At 39.8% G+C, this 26,110-nt stretch overlaps 1 protein-coding gene across 2 annotated transcripts in view; it reads right to left on the reverse strand.

Moving 5' to 3' along the window:
* Positions 1-851: 851 nt before the first annotated feature.
* The window catches only part of ANKS6 (ankyrin repeat and sterile alpha motif domain containing 6), a 51,508-nt gene continuing 26,249 nt past the window's right edge, over positions 852-26,110 (reverse strand). The window contains exons 10-17 of one of the 2 annotated variants that reach the window (XM_064150054.1): positions 25,190-25,355; positions 24,490-24,659; positions 21,071-21,260; positions 19,522-19,638; positions 16,551-16,618; positions 14,311-14,427; positions 13,105-13,201; positions 852-4,264 (exon numbers count right to left, since the gene is read on the reverse strand). In XM_064150054.1, the coding sequence (XP_064006124.1) occupies positions 4,215-4,264; positions 13,105-13,201; positions 14,311-14,427; positions 16,551-16,618; positions 19,522-19,638; positions 21,071-21,260; positions 24,490-24,659; positions 25,190-25,355 (975 nt within the window). In that variant the 3' untranslated portion in view covers positions 852-4,214. The remainder of the gene's footprint in view (positions 4,265-13,104; positions 13,202-14,310; positions 14,428-16,550; positions 16,619-19,521; positions 19,639-21,070; positions 21,261-24,489; positions 24,660-25,189; positions 25,356-26,110) is intronic. The other variant, XM_064150055.1, reaches the window with a different exon arrangement.

The raw sequence follows: 26,110 nt of genomic DNA on the forward strand, positions 1-26,110 counted from the left end.
CTAATTGCAGGCCACTGATTTGGTGGTGTTACAAATCACCCAGACTTATAAACCCCAAAAATTCAAGAGCCACATAACAAGTATATGAATGAACACAGAATATTTTGAGACCATTTATAAGAGTGTGTCTTGAATTGGCCTGTTTTTTTTTCATTCACCCATTTATCACCTCAAGAACCCTGCTCCAGTACAGTTCTAGCCACTGCTATCAGCCATAAGGCATTCCTCTTAAGACCAGACAGACCAATTCTGAGAGTGTTGTACACATCTCCTGATGAGAACTGGGAGGAGTAAGAAGTCAGTTAAAATGCAATACATAATGTTGGGAATACAGCAAATCTTACTTCAAAAATCTATTTGCTTTTGGTTTTATGACTGCATGTTAACTCCATTAAGTTTTAATGCACACTGGAAAGCTATGAATGACAAGTGGCAAAAATTGCTTTGAAACAATTCTTTGCTGTGACACTTTAAGGAGGACAGTGCATTAACAGCTTATTTCAATAATACAAACTTCTGAGATCACATATTCTGAACGAGCTTTAAATATAGCACAAGAAGTCCAGGTTTAATGGACAAAGCCTGTTTCCACTAAATGTACCCTTGTACTGCCAAGAGAGCTTTGAAACAACAACAAAAAAAATCTGGAAGTGGTAAGAAAGTTTGAGGCTATTAGTGTCAGAGTCAGACCAGCCAAGCAATTCTAAACTAAGGTGATCTTGGTACTAAGGAAATCTGTTCGCATGAACTTTTACGTTCCACTTCACTTTGGAAACCGCAGTTGTTCCCTAGAGAAGCTACCTGGCTTCTGAGGCATTTGCTGAAGCAGAAGAAATACCACAGACAATTGCTTGAATAATTTCCAGATAATGAAGCATCTTTATTTAAAATCTGATCTTGATTAATACACAAAGTGCAAGAAAAAGAGAAAATTAAATTCTAAGAACTTTCTGAAAGTTTCCAGTAAAATTGTCAGTTCTGCTCAGCAAAATAAGACATTGGTCACGTCCATAATTCTAGACTGAATAAGAACTGTTTCTTGCAGTGTTTACTTCTTCTGGCAAAACCAACAATGAAACAGAAACTCTTCATTATGAGGTAAGAAAACTTTGCTAACAAAGATCTTCATTTACACTAAAAAAGAGGACACAGAAAATGAACAGCAAACGGGAAACAGTTTTTCACCTTCAAAATGTCTGTCAATCAGGACAGGTCAATGAAATTATGTTCTCCACCTCTGAGTCATCTCTTTGTCCAAGCACACAATCTAACCATGACCTTCACTGGGTGTCATGGCTGGCACCTCTTACAGGTACTGTGGATACCTTAGGGCATGGAAGTGTCAGAAGGTATCTAGATAACTGAATCAAGCTTCTGGTCTAGGCTGGTCAGATACTGGCTTTTGAGGCTCCAGTGACTGCACTATCCAGACCTCTACTACATACTGCTGAGCTGATAGACACATGCATGTAGCTATTGGTCTCGAACCTACCTCCTAATAACCAGCCATGGTAAGCAACCTGTTTTGTGTCTCCACTTACAGCTAAATCAGGCAGAAAGAACAGACCACCTTGAAGAATTAAGTGCACCATAAAACTGTGTCTTTTTGTTCCTGTGTTAATAAAGCTAACTCTTTAGATAGTGAGACTTACTGATGGAACAGCCTGAGGAACCTTTTCTTGCCTGCTGTGTAAACACAGTCTATACTCATGTGCTGATTGGTGTCCTTTGACAGTGCCATCTTTTGTTCAAATCTCTTTGCTAACATCCCCAGATTTATGGCACTATTTAACCTTAGTCACAATGTATCTTAGGAATTGGTAAACAAATACATAAACTAGGGGAACTAAAGTCTAACTCTTCCCCATCTTAGAGCAATGTCTTATGGGGCTGCACCACATGAATCTTGAATTATTTTCTGCGCAGCGAGGCAGACTGAGCCAGAGGAACAAAAGCGTTCCCTTTAAAGCCTTGAGGTTTTACAGTCTCTGGACACTGGTACATAAGAGTTCGAACCCTCTCTGATTGTAGAAAAATGCATCTCAACGTTGCAGTGACTTTCACACTGAACTATTATTCAATGCCTTATTGAAGAATACCTAAAAAAATATAAATGAACATCAACTCCCCTAGTTTATTGGTGAGTACTTCTCCTTCCAAAGAATAAGGCACACATGGTCTTAACAGGAATGTAAAGCCTTCTCACTTTGAGGTTTCTCTACTAAGCAGGATTGAGGTGACTCTCTGCAGAGAGTACAGGGTGTTTGGATTGCCACTTTGTGCATGAAAAGCACAAAACCGCATAGGGAAAGTGTGCTGCCATAGGTACTAGGTAGTAGGTGACAGGTTTCAGCTCATTACAGATCACTTATTCCCAGTAACATTGAGACGCTCCAAGGTGCCACTGCACAATTTTGGTTCAGAAGCAACAACTGTTTCCTAGTCATAATAAAAAGCTGCAATTATTTCTCTGCTGCATTTTAGAGTATATTAACCAAAACCATCGACATGTTTCTTTGAGAAAGGACAGAGCCATTAGCTTAGTATTATATAGTTTGCACTCAGCATGAGGTCTGTCCTGCCATGCCATCTGAAAACGCTGAAAACTGAAATTAGGTATTTTTACACTAAATGGTGAAACTAACCTTGAAGCACAATTCTGCATAAGGAGTGATTTTCTGGGGCATCAGACATGCTGTAAACACAAAATACCATGCTAAATGTCGATAATAACTTTGTTGATGCATGTGCACTGCAAAAGAAAAACTTGGCCAAAATGACTTTGCACATGGCTGTAGTATTGACACTTGAAATGTTAACAAGAGTGCCAAGGACCTCAGGGCACTAACAGGCTTTGACTGCCCTCATCAGCTCAAAAGCATCACTTTTTTCTACAGTATTCCCCTGAAACCTCTTCTCCTCTTCCCCCTAGGGATCTAGATTTCAAGGTCAGCTCTGATGCAGCACAGCTGCATAACCTGGTGGAGCCATCCTGGAGCAGTACTTCATATGGCCAAACTAATGAAGTCATCACAGAAGCAGCTGACACAGCCAGAGGCACCTGAGGGACAGCAGCGGCATCACCACTTTCACTGGTGCTCTTATCTCTGTCTATCACTACATTCCCTTCTGTCCCTATCTTTTCTAAGCCCCACTACAATCAATATGGTGAGAAGGATGGAGTTCTGTATAGAAGTAGTTATTTGAGAGCTCTCCTCTGCATTGACTCTCCAAGATCTGCTTGACTTTACATACATGATCACTCCTGGACTCACACTGAGTTCAGCCAGTTGTAAAGTTACATATTTTTGAGTCTTCAGAAAGACAGATTCAGAGGCTTCTGATGACTTGTCATTTTAATTGCTTAACAGAGGTTTCTGAGTAGATTTTTTTCCCACTCATGTATACTGTATCCATTCCTTTCAAAATCATTACAAAAAACAAGTTACAAAAATGCATTTTAAGGACCCGCCAGTGTTGCTGTTCCACAAAACCCAGTCAGCGACATTTGTTCTATTTTCAAAACAATCAATCAGAAATACAAAACATTTTGACACTATTTCTGTTTAAATATTGGTGACAGATTATGTGTTTCTTTAAATAAAGTGCTATTTTTACAATTAAGTATTTAATACTTACTTTTACTGCTGTTCTAACCTCTCAAAGTTGAGTAGATAAAGTGTATTTCGTTTAAGGAAAAATGCAGCATTACTGTTCCCTTGTATTCCTTCTCATGAAACCATTACATTTTCTATTTGAACTCCTCTATATCCAGTGAATAGAGGCATATTCAGTTTAAGTATTTCTCCATACAGAAACTCATAATTCCTGGTGGTTTTCATGCCTTCTTCCATGCTTTTGATGCTCTTGACTGTACCCATACAGGCCTCCTGTATCTATGGGTAAGAGCTGAATTAAAACATCCATTTTCTTCTACAGTCATTCATTCCTCCTGCTCTTCTGACTTTGTTCCTCTCAAATCCAGACCACTCATGCCTTGAACAATTCAACACTTAGGTTGAACTATAAAGGCAATCTCTTTTTCACAGTCTTTGATTCTTTGTGGGATTTGAATGCACGACTGCAGGAAGTCCTATGCAGGTGTAGTTAGGACTAACTTCTCAAATTTTCATTTGTACACTTGGATTTACTCAATCAGATGCCGCTTCAACAGAAGAAAAAAGCCAAAAAAACACCCTTTTTTTCCCCAATGGCTACCTTTTGGGAGAAACAGCTTCTTGTGGTTTTATAGTGCAGCCAGGTGCTGTAAAGAAAAAAAAAGAACAACAAAAAAAATCTGAAGAATTGCAATCAGCAAGCCTCACAGCTTTAAAGACTACAGAGTCATTCCACAACTACTGGAAATAGGTCCATATGTTCCAGTATCATTGTGACACTGGACTCGATGTGACCCTGTAATTCCTTTTTACTCAACTTAAGCCCTCTCCTGTAATGAGAAGATGAAAAATCAGTCAAATGTACAGACATCATCCACTGCCACAAACCCTTCCAGTACCTCTTTTCTCAAAGTGTATTTTTCCAGACAGTGACTACCTAAATCCTGTATCATTTTTATTTGCAAGTCTATAGTGATTTTGCTCCTATTTTCACTTCTCACTGTGCAATCTCTGTAACTCACTCCTCTGGCTAATTTCCATTCATTTGATATTTTTATTCCAAATCTCCCAAAGTGGAAAGTAAATACACAAAAGACTCCTCAGTTCCCCTCCACTTCCATTACATACTTTTAAGATATCAGATGTCTAAGTAAGTATCAAGATGCAACATGCTGTCATGTAAACACAAACTGCAAGACCAGGATTTCCACAAAGAAATATGAATTGAATGGCATCATTATTAATCATAGGCACAGTTACTCCTCATTTAACTTAAAAACATTCAGTTGTTCCTTTTGATATCTAAATCCTCCCTTTGGTTCAGTGCCCCTGCTGGAGGTAAGGGTGTTCTTTTCTTCTTCCTACCTGTTGTAAATTGAGTGTCATGTTTAGGTGGAGGAGAGCAGCTGGATCTCTATGCCGAGTGACAAGGATCATCTTTCTTTCATGCATTTCAATAAATTTGATATCTGAAGGTAAACTAAGCTAACATACATAAACATATGGGACCTAATGAGATGTATCCCAGAGTTCTGAAGGAATTGGCTCATGCAGTTGCAAAACCACTCTCCGTATTTGAAAAGTCCCTGGTGATTAGAAGAAAGGAAACATTACACCCATCTAGAAAAAAGGTAAAGCAGACAACCCTGAAAATTACTGATCTGTCAGCCTCACCTCTGTGCCTGGGATCATGGAACAGATCCTCCTGGAAGCTATACTGCAACACATGGAGGACAGGGAGGTAATTTGAGACAGCCAGCATGGCTTCACCAAGGGCAAGTCCTACCTGACTAACCCTGTGGCTTTCCATGATGGGGTAACTATATTAGTGGACAAGGGAAGACCAACAGATGTCATCCATCTGGACTTTTCCATAGTCTTTGACACAGTCCCCCACAAGATCCTTCTCTCTAGAGATAGGGATTTGATAGGTGGACTGTTCAGTGGGTAAGGAATTGTTTGGATGACTACATCCAAAGGGTAATGATTAACAGCTCATCATCCAGAGGGAGATAGGTGACAAGTGGTGTCCCTCAGGGGTCACCAGTGTTGTTTAATATCAGTGACATAAAGAGATTGAGTGCAACCTCAGCATATCTGCAGATGATACTAGCGGAGCAGTGCAATTGCTAAAGCTTTATCAGTGACATAGAGAGATTGAGTGCAACCTCAGCAAATCTGCAGATGATACTAGCAGAGCGGTGCAATTGCTACGGCTGAAGGACAGGATGCCATCCAGAGGGACCTGGACAGGCTGGAGAGGTGGCCTGTGAAGAACCTCACAAGGCTAAATAAGGAAAATTGCAAGGTCCTGAACCTATGGGTCACTCCAATCCTCAACTTCGGGCTGTGGGATAATGCAATTGAGAGGAGCCCTGCATGAAAGAACTTAGGGGTGCTGGTAGATGAGAAGTTGGACATAAGCCAGCAGTGCATGCTTGCAGCCCAGAAGACAAATTGTATCCTGGACTGCATCAAAAGAAGCATGATCAGCAATTCAAGAGCTCTGGGTGAGAGCTGCGTCCAGCTATGGGACCTCCAACACAAAAGGGATATAGACCTGCTGAAGCGGGACCAGAGAAGGACCACAAAGATGATCACAGGCTGGAGAACCTCTCCTGTGAAGACAGACTGAAAAAACTTGCTGTTCAACCTGCAGAGGAGAAGGCTGTGGAGAGACCTCATAGCTGCTTTGCAGCACCTGAAGGGGACCTACAGGAAGGCTGGGGAAGGACTGCTTGCAAGGGCTTGTAGCGATAGGATGAGGGGCAAAGGTTTGAAACTGGAGCAGGGTAGATTTAGGTTGCACATATGGAGGAAGTTCTTCACAATGAGAGCAGTAAAATATTGGAACAGTTTGCCCAGGGATGTGGTCAAGGCCCTGTCCCTGGGGACACTGAAGGTCAAATCTGATGTGGCCCTGGGTAGCCTGACCTAGTTGGAGGTGTCCCTGCTCACAGCACGGCGGTTGGACAAGATGGCCTTTGAAGGTCCCTTCCAACACAATGCAATGTGTGAAATCTGTTAACTGGAAGTTAGATTTACTTCCAACAAATCTTTGGGGTTTCTTAATACTCTAACAGATAATTTGTGTCCTTCAGAGTATAAACCTTGGATGCACTCTTGGCTTTTTTCATGTAATTCTTGGAGAAAGGGGAAATTTCTACAGACATGGGCAAGTCAACTTCACAAACTGTTTCCATTTTTTATCACAGATTTAAAAAGGAAGACTTCCTTACATATATATAACTAGCATATGGGATTTTATTTCTGCTCTTCTGGAAGAAATCATTTCAGTTGGGTTTGCTGCTTTTTAGTTTTATAGATTCCACATGAACTTTTATCAGCTTTTCATTTCTGATTTGGCACATCTGTGTTGAGATGTAGCCCTCTCTCCTTTGGTGGAATTTCTTTCAATTAAACTGCAGACCACTACCAGATCTCTTCAGCCCCACTGCATGACTCCATGAATTTTGACCTTCCCTCAATCCTCCCCCAAGAAACCTCAACCCTAAACAATTTGTTCTGGCCATCAGGCACTCAGGAAATCCAATTTTCTTTTTCACCAGAATTGCTTAAGCAAAAAGGTCACTAAAACTACAAACAAAAATTTTCCTGGGGTGATGTAATTTCCTCAGAAATCTCGACTTCATGCTGCCACTTGCTGTTTCATTGAAGTTGGAGTCCAGACAAAGGAGGAGCATTTTGTTCCTCAAAGCAGTCATCTTGCCTCATGCCTCCATGGGTTGGTCATCTGCTCTAAATTTAAACAGTGAAGTGGCAAGCTAAATCTGTGTTTTACACAGTTCATTGAGTTAGAAAATACCAGTATCTTCTTAGTAGCTTCTCTTATCAAGAACAGGGTGATTTGCATGCACTGGCAATTTTCCAAGTCCTTTTTTTTCTCCTTTGAAAATTACCAAAGTGTCAAAAAAAGCCCTTAACATTCACTCTTGGAATTCATTAATTTTGGCAGACTATTCTGAAAGTCACCAATTAATTCCAAATAAAAATAAGAGACAATGGCAACACTCTTCATGTCTACTCACAATAGGGACAGTAACTATGGTGCCCTCCCTGTAATCTAAATGGCTTATGGATCCAGTGAATCCACTGAAGGATTTATATCACAGCACAGTGTGTTTGGGCTGAGATGGGGTTAATTCTGCTCAAAGCATCTTTCTAGTGCTGTGCTTTGCAGTGCTGTAACTGAGTGCTGATAACAGAGTAGTATTTTAGCTACAGCTGAGCTGAGCACCCAGGCTGGGTTTTTCCAACATCTCCCCTGTCCAAGAGTAAGCTGAGAGGACACAGCTGAGCCAGCTGACCCAAACTGGCCAAAGGGACATTCCATGCCATATGACATCAGCTCAGATACAAGAACAAAGTGAAAGAAGCAAGTTTGGGGAGATTTGTCCATGGTGTCTGTCCTCTGAAAGTAACCATCAAGCGCAGAAACCCCTGCTTCCCAAGACCAAACACCATCTGCTGGTAGAAGTAGAGACTAACATTTCTCTCTGCTTTTGCTTTCTGTGCAGTCTATTGCTCTGTTTATTGTTACTATTAAATTACTTCTATCTTATGTCTGGCTTTTGTTGTATTTTCCCCTCTCCCCTGCTCATTTAAGAAGGAGACTGACAGAGCAGCTTTGGTGGGCATTTGGCCCCCAGCCAGGGCCAAAACACCATATACAGCTAGGGCAGTCACCTGCCCTCTGCAGTTCAGGCAAGGCCTGGACTATGTGGCTAGCACAGCCTATCCCGGTTACTTCCGTGTGGTGGTTTAGAGCTAACCTTCTAGCCTGATTCTGAATTATAAACATAGAATAGGAAAATTCCAGAGATGTTGAATAGAAAAAAGTAGTAAAAAGTAAACAAAATAGGAGATTGGATGCAAAAGAAAAATAAAAGATAAGTCTCTATTGTTCCATTCGCTTGCTGGTTTGGTATATAATTTGCTGAACAAACTATCCTCTCTTCATTTTCCCTTCTTCACTCTGGCTGCTACCTAGTCCCTATGCATGGCTTCACTGAACTTGGCTGAGACTCCTTATGGCTAAGTAGATAGCAGCAGTGGAGCCTGATTTCTCTCTTTCGCCCTTACTGTGGTGGTGGGGGAGCTATTTGACTTTTTTCCCTCGTCTAAGGAGGTTTTTGTGTTATTTCTGAATGGTAAATAATTATAAATGCATGTAAATATATCTTGTACATATACATTGTGTTTTTATGCTTTTAGATTTTAGCTTGCTTGTAAATATAGCTTCGTGTTGCTTCCAAACCTTCTGAGCTAGTCTTTTATTTTGGAGGTAACTTCAACCTAGCATACACCAGCATAGGGAGCAAGAATTCTCTACCATTCTGACAGAAACAGCAGAATCATCTCACTTGCTCCCTCAGGGAGCAATCAATGTACAAAGGAATCTTTCTCCCAACAGTGGGTTTTATTATAGTTGAAATAACTCATCTGCCAAAATCCAACAACTCGTCAACAACTATTCCAAGAGTTCTTGTAGCATTACAGCAAGTTCAGAAGCAATGACCTGAGCAGGAGATACTCAACCAGAAGCTATCTGAGCCTAAAACAAACCAGCAACTGCTTCTGAACTGCCAAAAAACCCCAAGAACCAAAACAAACCAAAAAGAACAGTCGCTATCTTCCCTACACAAGCCTGTTAAGTGAAATTAGTTTTACGTCAACTTCTGATGGTTTTGCTCTGTTTCTACCTCTCCTGCTTTTCCTGCTACCACATTTCTTACAAGTGTAAACATACATAATCACTCCAGTTATCTTTTCCAATCTAGAAACACTCATCTGGATGCTTTACTACATCTGTTGGTGCCATTTCATACCAGGTTTGAGGAGTAGTGTGAACTGAGACATTTTGGAAGGAACTGAAGCTAAGGCAGCTTCAAAGTCATGGACAGGGAATAGTGTAGGATCTGTAGACATTGCCAGGCTTGGTGATGGCAGTTAGGCTACAGATCTTCCCCAATTATAACCTACATTTCCAGAAAGTCAGATTTTAGCAATTTTCCCCGATTTTTGATTTCTGGGTCCTATAGATATATTTGGATTGTATTTCATTATCTTCTTTGCACCCCTACAGACTGGAAACTTCACAGAAGCAGAGCTATACTGGCAGCCACTGTTTTAGATACAGAGCTTTTAAAATTACTCAAAATATTGCAGAAATCACAGTGACAGGTGTGAAACAGTGCTGCTGGCACAGCTGGAAGAGCAGGATGTTTTTATTATCCTGTGAGCCACATCTAGCTTCCTAAAAGGACAAATCATGAAATGTCATTCTGGCTAATGGTGTCCAGACAGGCTCCTAGGATGAGCTGTAGAGAAAATGGTGGCTGTGGACCATGAAAAAAGCATAAAATTTTCAAATATTACTTTTGAAACACATCACTGGATGCAGCCAGCTACAGATGCCACGATGCCAATCCATGATTAGATTGTAATGAGCTACAGAATTCTGTTTACACCAGAAAAAGCTTGGGAAGGTTTCCATTTCAGAAACCTTTTTTTTTTGTGGGAGCCCAACATATCTTAACCTGAAGTACTGGTAACAAAAGGTTGTGAAACAAATACATGAAGCAAATAAATTGCTAAATCAGATGTTCTAGAGGAACATAAGGATTAAGCAGCTGAACTGCTGAGTACAGAGAACCGGTTCTTGTTTAAATTGGAGTAGAGTTGAGAAGCAATGATACAAATGCTAATTTTTGTAGTGGTTTAAGAGAAGCTCCAAGGAACAGAACAATGAGATGTCTAGTAGTAAGAGGCAGATCAACATCAGCTGTAACAAAGAATCTAAAATGTTGTGGAAAACCAAAAAAAGGGGATCAAAAAGGGATCTGAAAAGTCTTGTCTCACCAAACTACTGGAATTCTTAGAAGGTGCCAACGATCTTGCAGATAAAACAGGTTCAGCTTGGCTTGATGCCTGGATTTTTACAAGGCATTTCACAAGGTCCAAGGCTTGGGGTGAGAGAAAGTGAGACTAAAGAGTAATTTTTTTCCACTACTAGCATTTCACAGGGATCTGGATATTTAACTCAGGATATTTAATGATTTTGAAAAGGCATACAGAGCGAAGTGCAAACTTTCCCATGTTTCCATGTAAATAAAGGCAAACCAAAGACCGGCAAGCAGACCAAAGACTGGCAGAAGGATTTCATGAGACATCAGTGCCCAAAAAGTAAGACAGACAAAACTTGATGAAGACAAATAGGACGTTAAAGCACATGGAAAAAAAGGTGTATGTGTAGTTATATAAAATGATAGACCAGCTCTGAGCTCACTCAGTAGATAAGATAGGTTGTAAGAGACAGTTCCAACTAATACCAGTTCAGCCTTCAGAGTCAAAAAATCAGAGTACTAGAAGCAATTAGGGAAGGATAAGAGAATTGAAAACAAAATAGGACTGAAAAACATACATCACTATCATGATATTCCTGCATCTTGAGTATGGTATGCTAGGCTGGTACCTCCAAGTCTGAAAGGACATAATAGAAAACAGGTCAGAAAAAAATATGGTATAGGGAATGATTGAGCAGCTTTTAAGTCTTCTGTCTGGAGAAAATATGACTGACTACAACAGGTATCTGCAAAATCATTAGTGGTATAAAGGCAATGGAGAGGCAAAAATTATCCACTGTATCTTCAGATGAAGAAGTCAGGGCATGGCAAATGAAAGCAAGCAGCTCTTCACACCAGTGTCAGGTAAGATCAGATGATAAAGCTGAATAGATCATGAAACTTGGATTTGACTCAGTCCAGTTGCTCTTACGCTCAAAACTATTAGACATTCCTGGAAAATATTTCAAGTTCCAGAGCCCACAAAAGGGTCTCACTGCTACTATTTTTCAATAAAAAGCAGCTTATCTGCTGCAGAAAAATCTTTTCATCTACATGATCTCTTCTCTGCCTTCTTAGTTGCTTCTGTTGCTCTTTCACAGCTCTGTTTCATGGAGCTCTCGTACACAAAACCTCAAAAGCTAAACCTCTGATGGCAGCCTCCTTGCAGCATCTTGTCAACTGGACAGCAGAAGAACTGTTGCCTCCATTCTTACAAAAGCATATTCTCCCCAGCACTGCCACCATTACGGTCTTTGGCTATCTTCAAGACACTATTAAGCTCAGTGGTTAGGCTCAGCAAGTTGCTTGGAGACATGCTACATCTGTATGCTTTTTTCAGTTCTTGAGGCATTCCAGTGAATCACAACATGTTACTACATCCCAAGTAGCAGCTTCTGCTCACCTACTAGTACCTACAGCAGAGGCTCTTCAAGTTTGGGATGTTATCAAGAGATATCCAGAAGTTCTCACCCATGCTGATTACTCTGAAAATGGGAAGTATGCTGCACAATGCATAGTGACATTTGATGGTGGCTTTCTGGCAGGCAGACTATTTGGCATACAAAAAGCAGCAGACACTCATCACCCCAGCCCTGCCCTGTTTTCCACAAGACAACCGAAGACCTGCAGTTAGTACCTACTTTTACACACCTAAGGATAATCAGCTGACTGAGACTGGAACAACTAGGACCTGCTCATTATTGAGGCCTCCCAAAGAATACAATACCTGAAATATTACTTAATATAAACCAGTGAACAGATAACATTATTTTATGATTGGATGCAAGCACCAAAATAAGCAGCTGAAGGACACTAAGTCACACTTTACCATGATCGATTTTTCAAGGCCATTCAGTGGCTTTCATGTTCCTCCTAAAACATGGACCCACATATGAAACCCACACATGAACAGGTTTTGCCTCATTCCTTAACCTTGCCTATCAGATGCATACCTGCCTTTAGCTCATTTGGCTGGCAGGTCAGAGATTTGCAGCTTTTATATCTAATGATGACTGTAGTACATGTATTTATTTGTTACAGGTCAACACCACCTTTCTGTGCATTCTGATAATAGATAGTACATTTTAAAAGGCAGTTTCTCCAGCACTTAGCACTGGTCATTGGAACAGAGGTATTCCAAAGAAACAATCATATAAAAATATTTATTATACAAAATAACTAAACACACACATACCTAAATACATAATTAACACAGCTATCTAACCCAGTATGCTGAATTGTAAACCCTAAATACATTTAATCTACCTGATCACACTGAAAAAATTGTCTCCTATGAATAGCATGCAAAAGTAAACTATGAATTACACAGAAATGCACCTCCCACTCATGACATATTCACACTATATATAGTAGAGTGTATATTATAGTTCTCTATACTTATATCCATGTTTTGTGCTTAATAATGCCTAACAAAAACTTATGCTTATTTCAGCTAATACTGAGGTTTGTATAAAAGTCTTACAAATAATCTACCCTTTCATCTTGCAGTCACCTCTGCAGTCTCAGTAAGACACACATGAATCATTAACCCAAAAAGCAGTTAACTGGCTTGTTTGTCACGTTCTGTCTTCTAACCAGTATTAATTTCAGGTGCTACTTACACTGGGAATGACTTGGAGGCCGTGTGTTACTAACACTGCTCTCAAAGGAAGAGTGAAAGTTGTGTATAGTTTCTTGTAAAATCTGTCTCTCTCGTCCCTGCAAAAGTACAATAAATTAAAATAAAGCATTTGTGAATTTATGTTTTAAAATAACTTACTAAGAGTTCACCCAAGAAAGAAGTGCCAAAATGCATGTCTATGGCCACAGAGTCACAGTGTACTGTTAGAAATAGGAACAAATCCTATCAGAAACCTCGCTAAAAAACCTTGTAGTAATGTTTTCCTGAAACTACCAGACGTTAATAGAAACATTTTCAGTTATCTCCTTTCTAGCTTTACAGCATGGTGCAATACCTATAAAAGAAAAACAATAGGTAAGTCTGTATCATTTCCTTTGTTTGCTGGATTAGTATATAATTTGTTGCACAAACAGTTCTTGGCTGTGATGCTTCCTGCCTCCTCCTCTTCTTTTGTCCGTGCTGGCTGATCTTATGTGGCTACACTAACCTTGGCTGAGCAGATAACAGTGGGGCCCGGTTTTATCTCTGGGAGGAGAAGAAGGTGGCTATTAGCCCCTTCTGGGTTTGTCCAGGGTGGGGAGGATCTCTGTGTTATTTGTCACTTGTAAATACTTATAAATAAACGTAAATATATTTTGTACATATGCATTGTATTATATGCTTTTAGATTTACTGTAAATATATAGCTTCACTTTGCTTCCAAATCCTCTGAGCTAGTCTGGTGATTTTAATTGGAGGGGTAATATTAACCCTACCACCTCAAAACTGAAAAAAGCAGCTGAGAAGTCTCATCAGGCCTGAATAAAGAAAGGCTCCAGTTCACAATCCATCTGACACAAACATTGCTTACTGTATGCCACTGTTAGCAAATTTGTTTACATCTGAATTAAATTAAAAGGCAATAAAAACCTGTAAGGAATTGTAGGTGCTATCTACCTGATCACAGAGAAATCAAAACCTGTTAAACAAAACAGAGACCTTTCCTTTCACATTATGTTCTGTAGCTGGCCTATACTGGCCAGACTACTTTTCGTGGCATCGCTGAAATCAATATTCAATATGCAAATGAAAACAGTAATTTGGCTCTTCTAACTAATAGCTTCAACCAAATCTTGAAACATATGTTAAGATAACAACGTAAGCAAACCCTGAATTAGTTTACCAAGTACAGTACTTCAAAATGTACCTTTCCTGCATTTAGTTCAGAAATAGCTGCCAGAATTTGCTGCCTTGATCCATCAGTTTTAATACCCAGCTCTTTCAGATCACCGTCAGTAAGTGTAAGGAAGGCTTCCATGTCCACCTAGACATGAAAAAGAAAAAAAGACAAATTTACCTAGGCAAAGGTTGACTATCAAAGGTCAAAAGTGTCTGGGCTTTCTCCAGCTTACTGTAAATTTCATGCACAGAAAATTTTGTCAATGTACCAGTCTGTTGTCAGGTTTTAAATCTGTTGCTAACAATTAATTATCACAGTATACATCAAATATTGAGGTTTTTTAAGATAAGCTCTATGAATATAAAACATACTCTCTATGAAAATTCCTCTACTTAGAGTAGAAGCTACCCAAAGATTTCTCTTTCCTTTCCCTCCCCTTGAAGTGTTTTTGGAATTTCAGAATATTGTGTACTTTTCCAGTGGCTCCTGAGGATGACCTGAGGTTTGTTCATTTATTATTTTTAATTACATCAACACATCGTAGAATGAGTTGGGTTGGAAGGGACCTTAATTACCACCTAGTTCCAATCCCCATGCTGTGGGAAGGGCCACTTTCTACTACACCACACTGCTCAAGGCCCCATCTAACTTGGCTTTGAACACTTCCAGAAAGGAAGCATCCACAACTTCCCTGGGCAACCTGTTCTGGTGTTTCACCACCTTCACTGTAAAGAATTTCTTATTATCTAGTCTAAATCTTCTCTCTTCCAGCTTAAGTCATTCCCCTTTGTCCTATCATTAATCAAGCCCCTGTAAAAAGTGCCTCCTCAGTTTCTTGTAGGCTCTCTTCATGTACAAGATGTGTTGTGATAAGAACAAGTATCTGAAATTTTTGATATTGATATAACCTTCACATGTACAGCATATGCAGTTCTACAAAATGCTTCTTTCCCTATCATGCATGGGAACAATAATTAGCCCTTTGCATTATGATAAAGCTAAATAATCTGTGTTTGTGGTGCTGTATCCTGAACTCTGCAGCAATGTTAATTGATTTTGTGTGTCCCTTCACTACTTCTGCCTTGGGCCAAACACACATGCAGTTATTCTTTACATCTGATGCTGTCTTAAACATTGTAATGAATTAGTTTTAAATCTTTTCATCAAAACTTACTTTCACTAAATCCTTCAGGTAAGTCACTGTCACAGGTCTCATCTACAATGATGCTTTGGTTCCCCAAACTAATCCACTTCTTGTTTACTCACAACAGAGAAATAAGAGCAAGGAGCCATCTCAATGACTCACACTCTGTTGCTCTCCTCTGTAAATATGTCAGCTGTGATTCCAGGGATAACACAGTATGCCCTATAAACTGTTTAGCCACATTGGATACAGACATATATAGAAAGCACAGAATGTATCACAGTATCACAGTATCAGCAAGGTTGGAAGAGACCTCATAGATCATCAAGTCCAACCCTTTACCACAGAGCTCAAGGCTAGACCATGGCACCAAGTGCCACGTCCAATCCTGCCTTGAACAGCCCCAGGGACGGCGACTCCACCACCTCCCCGGGCAGCCCATTCCAGTGTCCAATGACTCTCTCAGTGAAGAACTTTCTCCTCACCTCAAGCCTAAATCTCCCCTGGCGCAGCCTGAGGCTGTGTCCTCTTGTTCTGGTGCTGGCCACCTGAGAGAAGAGAGCAACCTCCTCCTGGCTACAACCACCCCTCAGGTAGTTGCAGACAGCAATAAGGTCTCCCCTGAGCCTCCTCTTCTCCAGGCTAAACAATCCCAGCTCCCTCAGCCTCTCCTCGTAGGGCTTGTGCTCAAGGCCTCTCACCAGCCTCGTCGCCCTTCTCTGGACACGCTCAAGCATCTCAATGTCCCTCCTAAACTGGGGGGCCCAGAACTGAACACAGTACTCAAGGTGTGGTCTAACAAGTGCAGAGTACAGGGGCAGAATGACTTCCCTTGTGGGAAAAAACCCACATTGAAGCACCTTTCTCTGTGGGAAAAAACCCACACTGAAGCACCTACCTATATTAAAATCGTAGCTTCAGTGCAAAAAGTACTGACATTTGCAGCATCCTGAAGAATGCCTTGAATATTACTGAGTACATCTTTCAAGGTCCTCTCTGCCACCAGAAATGGCTGTAGAATTTTAAATTTGAGATTGCCAATCACAACTCTTATGCAATGTGTGCTGCACCCCAGCTCTTCTGAAAGAGTTAACAACAAGAAAAAATAATTAAAAATACATACCTCTTGTTCCTCAAAAATAGGCTGGTATTTCTCAAGTGACAATTTTTTAAGGATGCCAGTCAGCTCATCTGAAATAACAGAGAAGAAAACAAACAATTAAACAAAAAAACATCCCATAGATCAGGAAAGATGTCAGTGACCTCTGCATTGTTAACTGCTGAAGACATATATTTAAATATATATTCCTCACAGGAAACATGGTAACAAAATCCCAATCACATTGACTCTGCATCAGAAATTAAAAGATGAGTTTACTGTTTTCTCACTTCTGTATACTCTTCATTCCATCTAGTCTTACCTTGCTAGGATAAAATCCTTCTTTTGTACTGCCCTTTCCTCCTCATTGAAAAGACATCAAAAAACCAAACCACTAAGGACAACATAGGTACTTCAGTTACTTAGCATCTACACTACTTGGTGTTTGGCCCAGATCACACTGGTCAGGCAGCAGAACTGCCTCAGCAGGCAATGAACTGAACGGTGTATTTCCATGTCATGATCCAGAAAGATCACATGTAGGGTAAGCAACCACTCAGCTGCTCATTCAAAACACTGATAGAACAAGGGTATATCACAGAATCACAGAATTAATGAGGTTGGAAAAGACCTCTAAGATCACTGAGTCCAACCTATTACATAACACCTTCTAATTAACTCAACCATGGCACTAAGTGCCTCATCCAGCCTCTTTTTAAACACCTGCAGGGATGGTGACTCCACCACCTCCTCAGGCAGACCATTCCAATGCAAATCACTCTTCCTGTGAAGAACTTCTTCCTAACATCCAACCTAAACCTGCCCTGGTGCAGGTGGAGGCTGTGTCCTCTTGTTCTGTCACTGGATGCCTGGGAGAGGAGACCAACTCCATCCGGCTGCAACCTCTCTTCAGGTAGTTGTAGAGGACAATAACCCCCAAGCCTCCTGTTCTCCAGCCTGAACACCCCCTGCTCCCTCAGCCTCTCCTCATAAGGCTGTGCTCCATAGAATCACAGAATCAACCAGATTGGAAGAGACCTCCAAGATCATCCAGTCCAACCTAGCACCCAGCCCTATGCAGTCAATTAGACCATGGCACTAAGTGCCTCATCCAGGCTTTTCTTGAACACCTCCAGGGACGGTGACTCCACCACCTCCCTGGGCAGCCCATTCCAATGGGAAATCACTCTCTCTGTGAAGAACTTCCTCCTAACATCCAGCCTATACTTCTCCTGACAAAGGATACTTCCAGCCTCATCACCAGCCTTGGTGCCCTTCTCTGGACACATTCAAGCACCTCAACATCTTTCTTAAATTGAGGGGCTCAGAACTGTGGCCTAACCAGTGGCGAGCACAGGGGCACAAGAACTTGCCTGGTCCTGGTAAACACACTATTCCTGATACAGGCCAGGATGCCATTGGCCTTCTTGGCCACCTGGGCGCACTGCTGGCTCATGTTCAGTCAGCTGTCAACCAGTACCCCCAGGTCCCTCTCTGCCTGGCTTTTCTCCAGCCATTCTGTCCCCAGCCTGTAGCACTGCATGGGGTTGCTGTGGCCAAGGTGCAGAATCACGCACTCGTCTATCCAGCCTGTCCAGGTCCCTCTGCAGAGCCCTCCTAAAACCTGGACCTCTTCTTATTCCGTGCCTGACATCCAGGCATCTTGAACACCCATAGCTGAAATACAGCTAATATGAAATCTGGGCAGAATTTAAGTCTCATATGCTTACCTTTTAAGGCCAACAGCACTAGATTTCGTCTCAAAGTTTAGGGAAACCAAAGTGGGAAGTCCTGATAGTGACTCATCCCACATGTTTAGGCACTTAAAAAGTGTTAAGTGTAGTTTTAGAATAACCTGCCATTACCTCTCTTAACTACACACTACCTCTCTCAACTAAGGATTGTTTCTTTTTATTGCTTTGCTGTCACAAGTGACTACTTCTTTTTTTTTCCCCCCTCAGAAGTACCAAAGTGGTCAGTCAAACTTAGAAATCCAAATTCAAAATTAAATGAATGACTACATTACACAACCCATCTATATTCAATGTTTCCCATATAAGCTCATTTTCATTGTAAAAACATCACTTTTCCATTCCCAAATATACTTTGCTTTTATTTATTTAACTTCTTTGTCTTTTGATTGTCCCTCTTCCTTCATAATTAGTAGAAATGTGAAAGAGAATTTCAGTCAAGGTTCTCTGAAGACTTCAAGTGTCTTGAGATGGGCACACTTTTCTGTGCACCACTCTAGAAGCCTCCTTCTTTATATAGATGAACCCACTGAAAAATGAAGTGAAAAATTCTAGTTGACTCTCATTTTCTGCCAAGGTTTTGTTTTTTTTACCTCAGGTCCAATTACTTTGGTATGCTTAGAATGATTTGGCAAGGCTAAAAAGCTAAAAGCTTTAGACCCCTGACAAGTGAGGTTCATCCATGGGAAAAGGCAAGCAGCTTTAAAACCATACCAGAAGAACTTTTCCATGCAATTTGATTAAAAATATCATCTACAGGAAGAAAATAAAAGTTTTGTTAGAAGCTCTTAGATATATTATTAAACTTTTTTTTTTAACATTTTTTGATAGTCTTCTCACAGTATGCTTTAATCATAGGTTGTGATATGGGAAGAAACTTCCAGGGTCTCTAATCCCAGAGCCTTGTTGTCATAAACTGCAACATCTAACACCTTTCACACAATATTTTCAGCTAAAAGTCTTCCATGTTTTCTTTTCCTCTTTCCCTCTTCCAGCTCCTGTATTATGCATTGTCTGAACAAAACTTGAAACCTCTATCTTTCACAATTCTTGAACACATTTCTCTTTGCTTTTATATTATGTTTTTCTTCTATTCATACCTCCACCTCCTCCTACTCATACCTCTATGTCCTTACCTACACCTCTGAAGAAAGAAAAGGCTCTCAGAGCTCTTACTGATTCTGCTGCATTACTCCTATTCATCACCTCCTTTGTACTACTCTGTAGTAGTAGGGTAAGATTACCTTTCTCCAAGTTTTCAGAGCCTCCTTTTACTCTCACATGGTTTTGTCTTTCATGATTCTCTACATCACTGGTTCTCAGAATAGGGACAAGCTGTTGATGGTCCACCAAGTGGTTTCCTAAAAAGAAACCATGCACACCTCTGAGCCCTGCTGCCTTCTGTTCCTTCGCAGCAATATGCAAAGAAAATCTATTTTTTTATTAATTTAAGTTTACTTGAGAGTAAAACAAAGTTAACACTGTAGGGCTTCTGTACTTACTCTTCTGATTACTGCTAGACCTATGAACATTTGTACAGCTGCTGCTAAATCACATGACAGCAAGAGAAGTCCTTGAATTAAAAGACAAGTATGACGAACCCAGGAAGTACTTAGGCTTCTGATAAACTACCTCTCCTACAGAGGAAGCTCACTATCATAGTGCTCAGGGAGCAGTCACAATATTTGGCTGCAACAGGTGAAATCAGAGCAGCTGATAGCTTAGAGAATCCCCATCTCACCCACCATCAAGCTACCTTCCCTTTCTTATATATTCCTAAACCAACGCTCATGTTATGAAGCAATCATTATATAATGGTACTAACTGAAATATGTAAGGATTGCATTACAGCTAAGCCATGAAGAGAACAGAAGATGGGTCAAATATCACCTTTCTTGGGCATCAAATGGAGGTACAATGACAACGGACAAAGCATAAATGAAAACAAAACCAATACAGACACTTTCAAAAATCCCCAAAATAGTATAAAATGCCTCTTGCAGGGACTTCCCACTTTTGGCTTTTGCAAGAAACGCTGAACCAGATGATCCTTGATGTTCCTTCCAACTTGGTATTCTATAATCTCTTATTTAAATGACTCTGCATCATGGGGTTTGTTTGTGGAGGTTTTTCTCCACTTTTTTAGATGTTTACAGAAGAAAAGAAAGTAAATGATATCCTGTTTCCACTACAGTAAATATGACTTTCAAAAAATAAAGTCTTGTAATTAAGACTTTTAAGAATAAAACTTGAAAGGCTGCAATCTTATTGAGAAAACAGTAATATTCTTTCCTTTGACCTAAATTTAAAAGTAAGGTTCAAATAAGGCTATTTTTTCAAGTAAAAAAATAAATGCAATGCCACTTTTAAAATCAACTGCATGTAGCTGTGACTGGCTGTGAATCAAAACTGCATTTCTGTAGTGCCATGCTTCACAGTATTTATATTTTAAAAAAATCAAATGCAAAGAAAGCATTTTGTACCCTCAGCAAAGGGTGAAAAACAGGATTTAAGCAATAAAAGTGGGAAGGAAGACCAGGTAAGAGTAGGCTACCTGCATGCCCTATGCTAACTCAGTACTGATCTTTCCTCAAATGGAATGGGTCACACCTTTTGGGAGATCAACTGTCAGTTACTGCAGGAATGCCAATCTCACAGTACGAAACACCAAAACAACTTCTCCAGAGAGAAAGAAGTTCTCAGTCTTGTGGGGATACACACTAACCCAATACAGTTCTGGCTTTAAATGCTTGGTGCTCTCATTAACTCATCTTGTTTAATTATGTGACTTACCATCTTCTGTAATAGTACCACTGCTGGAACCATTGCTCTTGCCCTGTCTGTGAGATGAAGAGAGGGAGGACTCTGCATTGTGAACCTTAGGAGATGGGGAGGGTGATGGGGAAGGTGTGAGAGTTGGCGATGTACTTTTAGATGTAGATGAAGTCCCAGATGGAGGCCTTTTGTTCATCTCCAGTTTTTGCTGTAGTTAATAATACAAACATTTCAGTTTAAAAAAAAAAAAGTTTACACACATATGACACTTCAATAGCACTTAAGTTGCATATAATTTCTGCAGAGCATGTAGTCACAACTAAAAGCTTCTTGATGCATATTGAGCCATACTGATTTATCCCAGGTTAGAGTCTGTCCCCTCAAATTTATCAAGAAAAAAACATTTATTAAGCCTGTAATTCTGGAATAAGGAAGTGATTTTTTATAAAGCAATACCATAAATAGAAGCACTACAATAATTCTTTCTGTAAAAGCTGAAATTACTTTTGACTCTGAAAACACTTCTTTTTAATCCAGATATTTAATAAAACAAATAAAGCCTTAATTAAAGCTTTTTAAAGTATATCAGATACTGATTTGAAGCAGCACTTTATGCTGGATCAACCAGAACTACATAGCAAGCACAAACTGTATTTAAACCCCTTGCTCCACTGGAATGAAAGTTTCCAGTCAACTCTTAGAATTTATTATCTAAAATGACTCAAATTTTCAATTTTATTAACTCTTTTGTAAACATTTAATCAATTTGGAGGCATGGAAAAAAAGGAAATTAAGTTAATTAAAATGAGGAATAAGAATATGTATGTATATTAGTGTTTTCCAAAGCAAGTTAAGGTACATCATCTCCTAAATTCTTCAATCTACACATGACTTCATACATTTTGTTGTTTACATGACATGATCTAAAAAATTGTCTTAGGTGATTTTTTCCTGGTTAACTTAAAATATCTCTGCTCAGTCAAGCTGAGCTGGGTAAAAAGGGAGGAAGAGATAATGACAGTAGCTCATCTCTCTGATAACTTTTCTTCACTGCTATGGCATAAATGAAACTTTTCTAGTTAATGAAAGATAACTGTGTCCAGCAGAAGCATGGAAGTGATCATGCTCCTGTACTCAGCCCTGGTGAGGCCACATCTTGAGTACTATATTCAGTTCTGGGCACCACAGTGTAGGGAAGACATTTGAGTGTGTCCAGAGAAGAGCAACAAGGCTGGTGAGGGCAGAGTGAGAGGATGACAGGAAATGGATTTAAGCTGTGCCAGGGCAGGTTTATCTTTGACTTTGAAACAGAAATGTGTAAATGTGGCACTTTAGGATATAGTTCAGTGGTTACGCTGCTTTGGTTACAGTTGGACTCAACAATCTGAAATGTCTTTTTCAAACTTAATGACTCTGTAAGTCTACAAAACACAGATTAGAAAGATAACACTACTAGATAGTAACATTCCTCCAATATTCTATCCTACACCAGGAGTAGGGGGAATGGAGCAAAGCTGGAGATTCAGACTGGACACGAGGAGGAAGTTGTTCAACGTGAGAGTGGTGAGATCTTGGAATGGGTTGCCCAGGGAGATGGTTGAGGCCCTGTCACTGGAGGTGTTTAAGGCCAGGCTGGATGAGGCTCTGGCCAGCCTGATCTAGGGTAGGGTGTCCCTGCCCATGGCAGAGGGGTTGGAACTAGGTGATCCTTGTGGTCTCTTCCAACCCTGACTGATTTTATGATTCCATGAAGAAGATGGTGTTGGTCCCTTCCAGGGTTTCTTTGTCTGGGGTGGGGTGTGTTGGATTGGATGTTTGTATTATTTCTAAATGGTACATAATTGTATATAATTGTAAATACATTTTGTATATATGCTTGTAAAATTAGATTGCTGTAAAGTACAGCTTTATCTTACTTCCAGACCTTCTTCTGAGCTAGTCTCAGAAGATTGTTTTTAACCCACCACATTTTCCAAGATATAAATAAGCTGAGAGGAACTGCTAAGAGTTTAATTATAAATACATTGGTTAGACTACCTCTGAAAGAAATAAGCATTTGGTAGCTGTTCAATAGAGGAGATGTTACTGAAGAAAGAGGGTAATAAAGTAGTTTTGTCTACATGAAAGAAAGAGATAGATCATTTATAACCCAGGGAGCAGTTAGCCAGGATAGAAAGGCAGGAAAGTTTATTAAGTGCCAGAGAAGCAGTATGAGCCCATAGCTTTTCAGAGCCCAGCAGAATTACAAATTTTAGCTCCCAGTCTCATCTTTGAAAAGCAGCAAGTAGTCTCCTCAGAATCAGGACTGACAGACCAAAGACAAAGTGACTATTTGCAGAAACTCTTTTGGCATTGGTAGGTGCACATTTATTTTTCTGATTTTTGTCCAGCAATTGCCATTAACCCACTGAACAACTCTGTAACTTCATTTATCATAGATATAGACCAATTGAATGCACATATTTCTTACTGCTGTCATGTAAGACTGCAGAATGAGATAGGAAGTGTAATGATTTTATACCCTGACCATTTTTTGTTTCTTTGGGCAAATTTTCAAGAAGAATTCCAAGAGAAGATGAGAAGCAAACAAAACAAAGCAAAACAAGCTGTTTTAGGATTACACAAGCAACCAAGTTGAGAAATTTTGCTCTTAGTCATGTTTTTTTACTGTATTCCGAATATCAGACATCAGAACTAAATCCCCAGATTTTCTTCTTGGTCTCTGAAATATAGTGTTTCCCTGTGGGAATAAACCCATACATTTCTCAATAGTGACTCCTGTTACAATGCTGCATTCTAACCTGATTCCATAGATTCTGATGATTTAAACCTTAACCTTAACAATTTTATACAAAGGAGCTCTTAACTTCAAAGTATATGCATGGAAATGGACGGGTCACAAGAATAAAGCTATACCAGGAAGCTGATAGTTAAGTCACCACAGATAATGTAGTCTGGACTCACAAGCAAAACCTGTCTTTGGTGATAGCTTAATAGTCACACTGTTCAAAAATAACACTTTGTGGAGCAGACTGGATAAATGCATACTGTTGTGGTCAGCAGATTCTAGCAGGACTTATCTCAAGTCATGCACTCAGGTTGTGCCTTTGGAGGAAAACTAGCTGCACTACTGCAAAGTCCAGAGAGAACTAACTTAAAACACTGGAGTCAATGAAGGCCATAGAAAGAAGTATGAGAAGCCAAAATTAACAGTTCAGGTATACCCTAAGATCAAGTACTGTATTTGCTGGTTTTAAAATAGTGGGAAATTGTTAATAAAGCAAAATTCTGTTTTATCACTAGGTCTGATCTTTTCTAGACTTGTAGAGGTTTGTAGACCTTCTTGGCTGTGCATTGTCATGCACTTATATTGATCAACCATCCACAACTGAGATATGAACTACTAAGATCAGTCAATTTAGAAATGAAAAAATTACCTTTACAACATGTCCATTGCCAACAACTGGAGCGCTCTGCAAATCAGACAGAGTGGATGAAGGAGGTGACTGAACTGGACTATGTTGTTGGCTGGGTTTCTGTTCAGATAAGCCTGCTGCTTTTCTTCTTTGGGCTGCAATCTGAGACAAAACATTATCTGCACTGCCACCTAAGAAAAGAATAAAATGAAAACAGAGTCAAGAAAACCATCACACCATAGTATTTCTTAATTCTCAATTCACATCCCTCCACTCTTTTGAAAACTGACTGAATGAAACAAGTCTCTGATATAGGTTTTATGAGCTGCTTCACTATATTGTTATTATGCCATGTACAACACATGCAGCTTTATTTTCAATTGAAAATCAATTGTTATTTTAAACAAAAAGCAAGCAACATGGGTTAAGACCAGCTCTAAAAAAATGTATGTTACAATGAGCAAGTATCCATTTGCCTCATCACAGGTGTACTTGATAAGACCAACGTGCTTTTTCTGAGACAGGGGCTAAATTATGAGACTTCTGTAACATGTGAGGCTTTTGTTCCCTTATGTAAGTCTCCAAAATCCAGTCCTGTTTCAATACAATTTACAGAAGTTTTGTTTATACAGCTGCAGGAGCCATCACCACAAACACTATTTTTTCAGCTGAGTCAGGAAAAAAATTTACTTTCTTATTAAAAATAAAAGCAGGGCAGGACCTGATCTGTTATGCAGTTCTCCTCCATGTCTGTTAATTCCTGCAATGTTATTAGATCCACCAGAAGAATGGGGAGAATGATTGAAGTTATTAGAATTTGAAGGAGATGCAGGTCTTCTTGCGAATGTTGGTAACTTGACTGGTCTATTACCTTTGCTAATAGACGTCTGGAAAACAAAAAGAAGAATCATTTTCATCTTCCTTCTTAGAGGGAAACAAAAATCAAACTTCAACTGCTATTTCATCTTGTGCAAGTTCTGAAACTTCCACTGAAGAACACATAGGGTATCTGAAACAATGTTGGTTTGGATATACAAATATATTGAAGATATACTGATATAAACACACAATGCACTTGAAAGACAATATACACACTATTATGAAAAGAGGGATTATTATCACTTGAAATCTTTTTTCCTGCAGAATCCTGACTTTCTTTCCCACCTTACAAAACAGCTACCATCTACTTCGCATCCACCATATCCTTGTTTCTTCCTCAGCTGCAACAAGTGACACAAACATTCCCTCCTCTAGTTGCATTTTCATGTCCTCTTCAACTTAAACATCACCTGCATCATTTTACAGGCTATTGTTAACTGTCCATGTCCTACTTCAATTCTTCTACTTTTACACCATTGGACACTGCCGAACATCTGACATATGGCTCTTGCAGCTCAGCTTTTTCATGTTTCATATTCTGTTGCTCAAAACACTTCTTCCAACTCTGACTTACTAGGCTTCTCTCCTTCTCCCTATTCCCTTAGCAAAACCCTTCTTCCCTCACAGAAGGATCAACGGCAATGCTTCCTCTGCTCTTTATATATGGGTGCCAATTATCCACTTACATCATTGCAATCATCTTTTTTACAATAATGAAAATTTGCCTTCCTGTGATCCATCACTTCCCTTCTAATACTCCACA

Source organism: Pogoniulus pusillus, chromosome 10, assembly GCF_015220805.1.
Source record: "Pogoniulus pusillus isolate bPogPus1 chromosome 10, bPogPus1.pri, whole genome shotgun sequence".
Lineage (NCBI taxonomy): Eukaryota > Metazoa > Chordata > Aves > Piciformes > Lybiidae > Pogoniulus > Pogoniulus pusillus.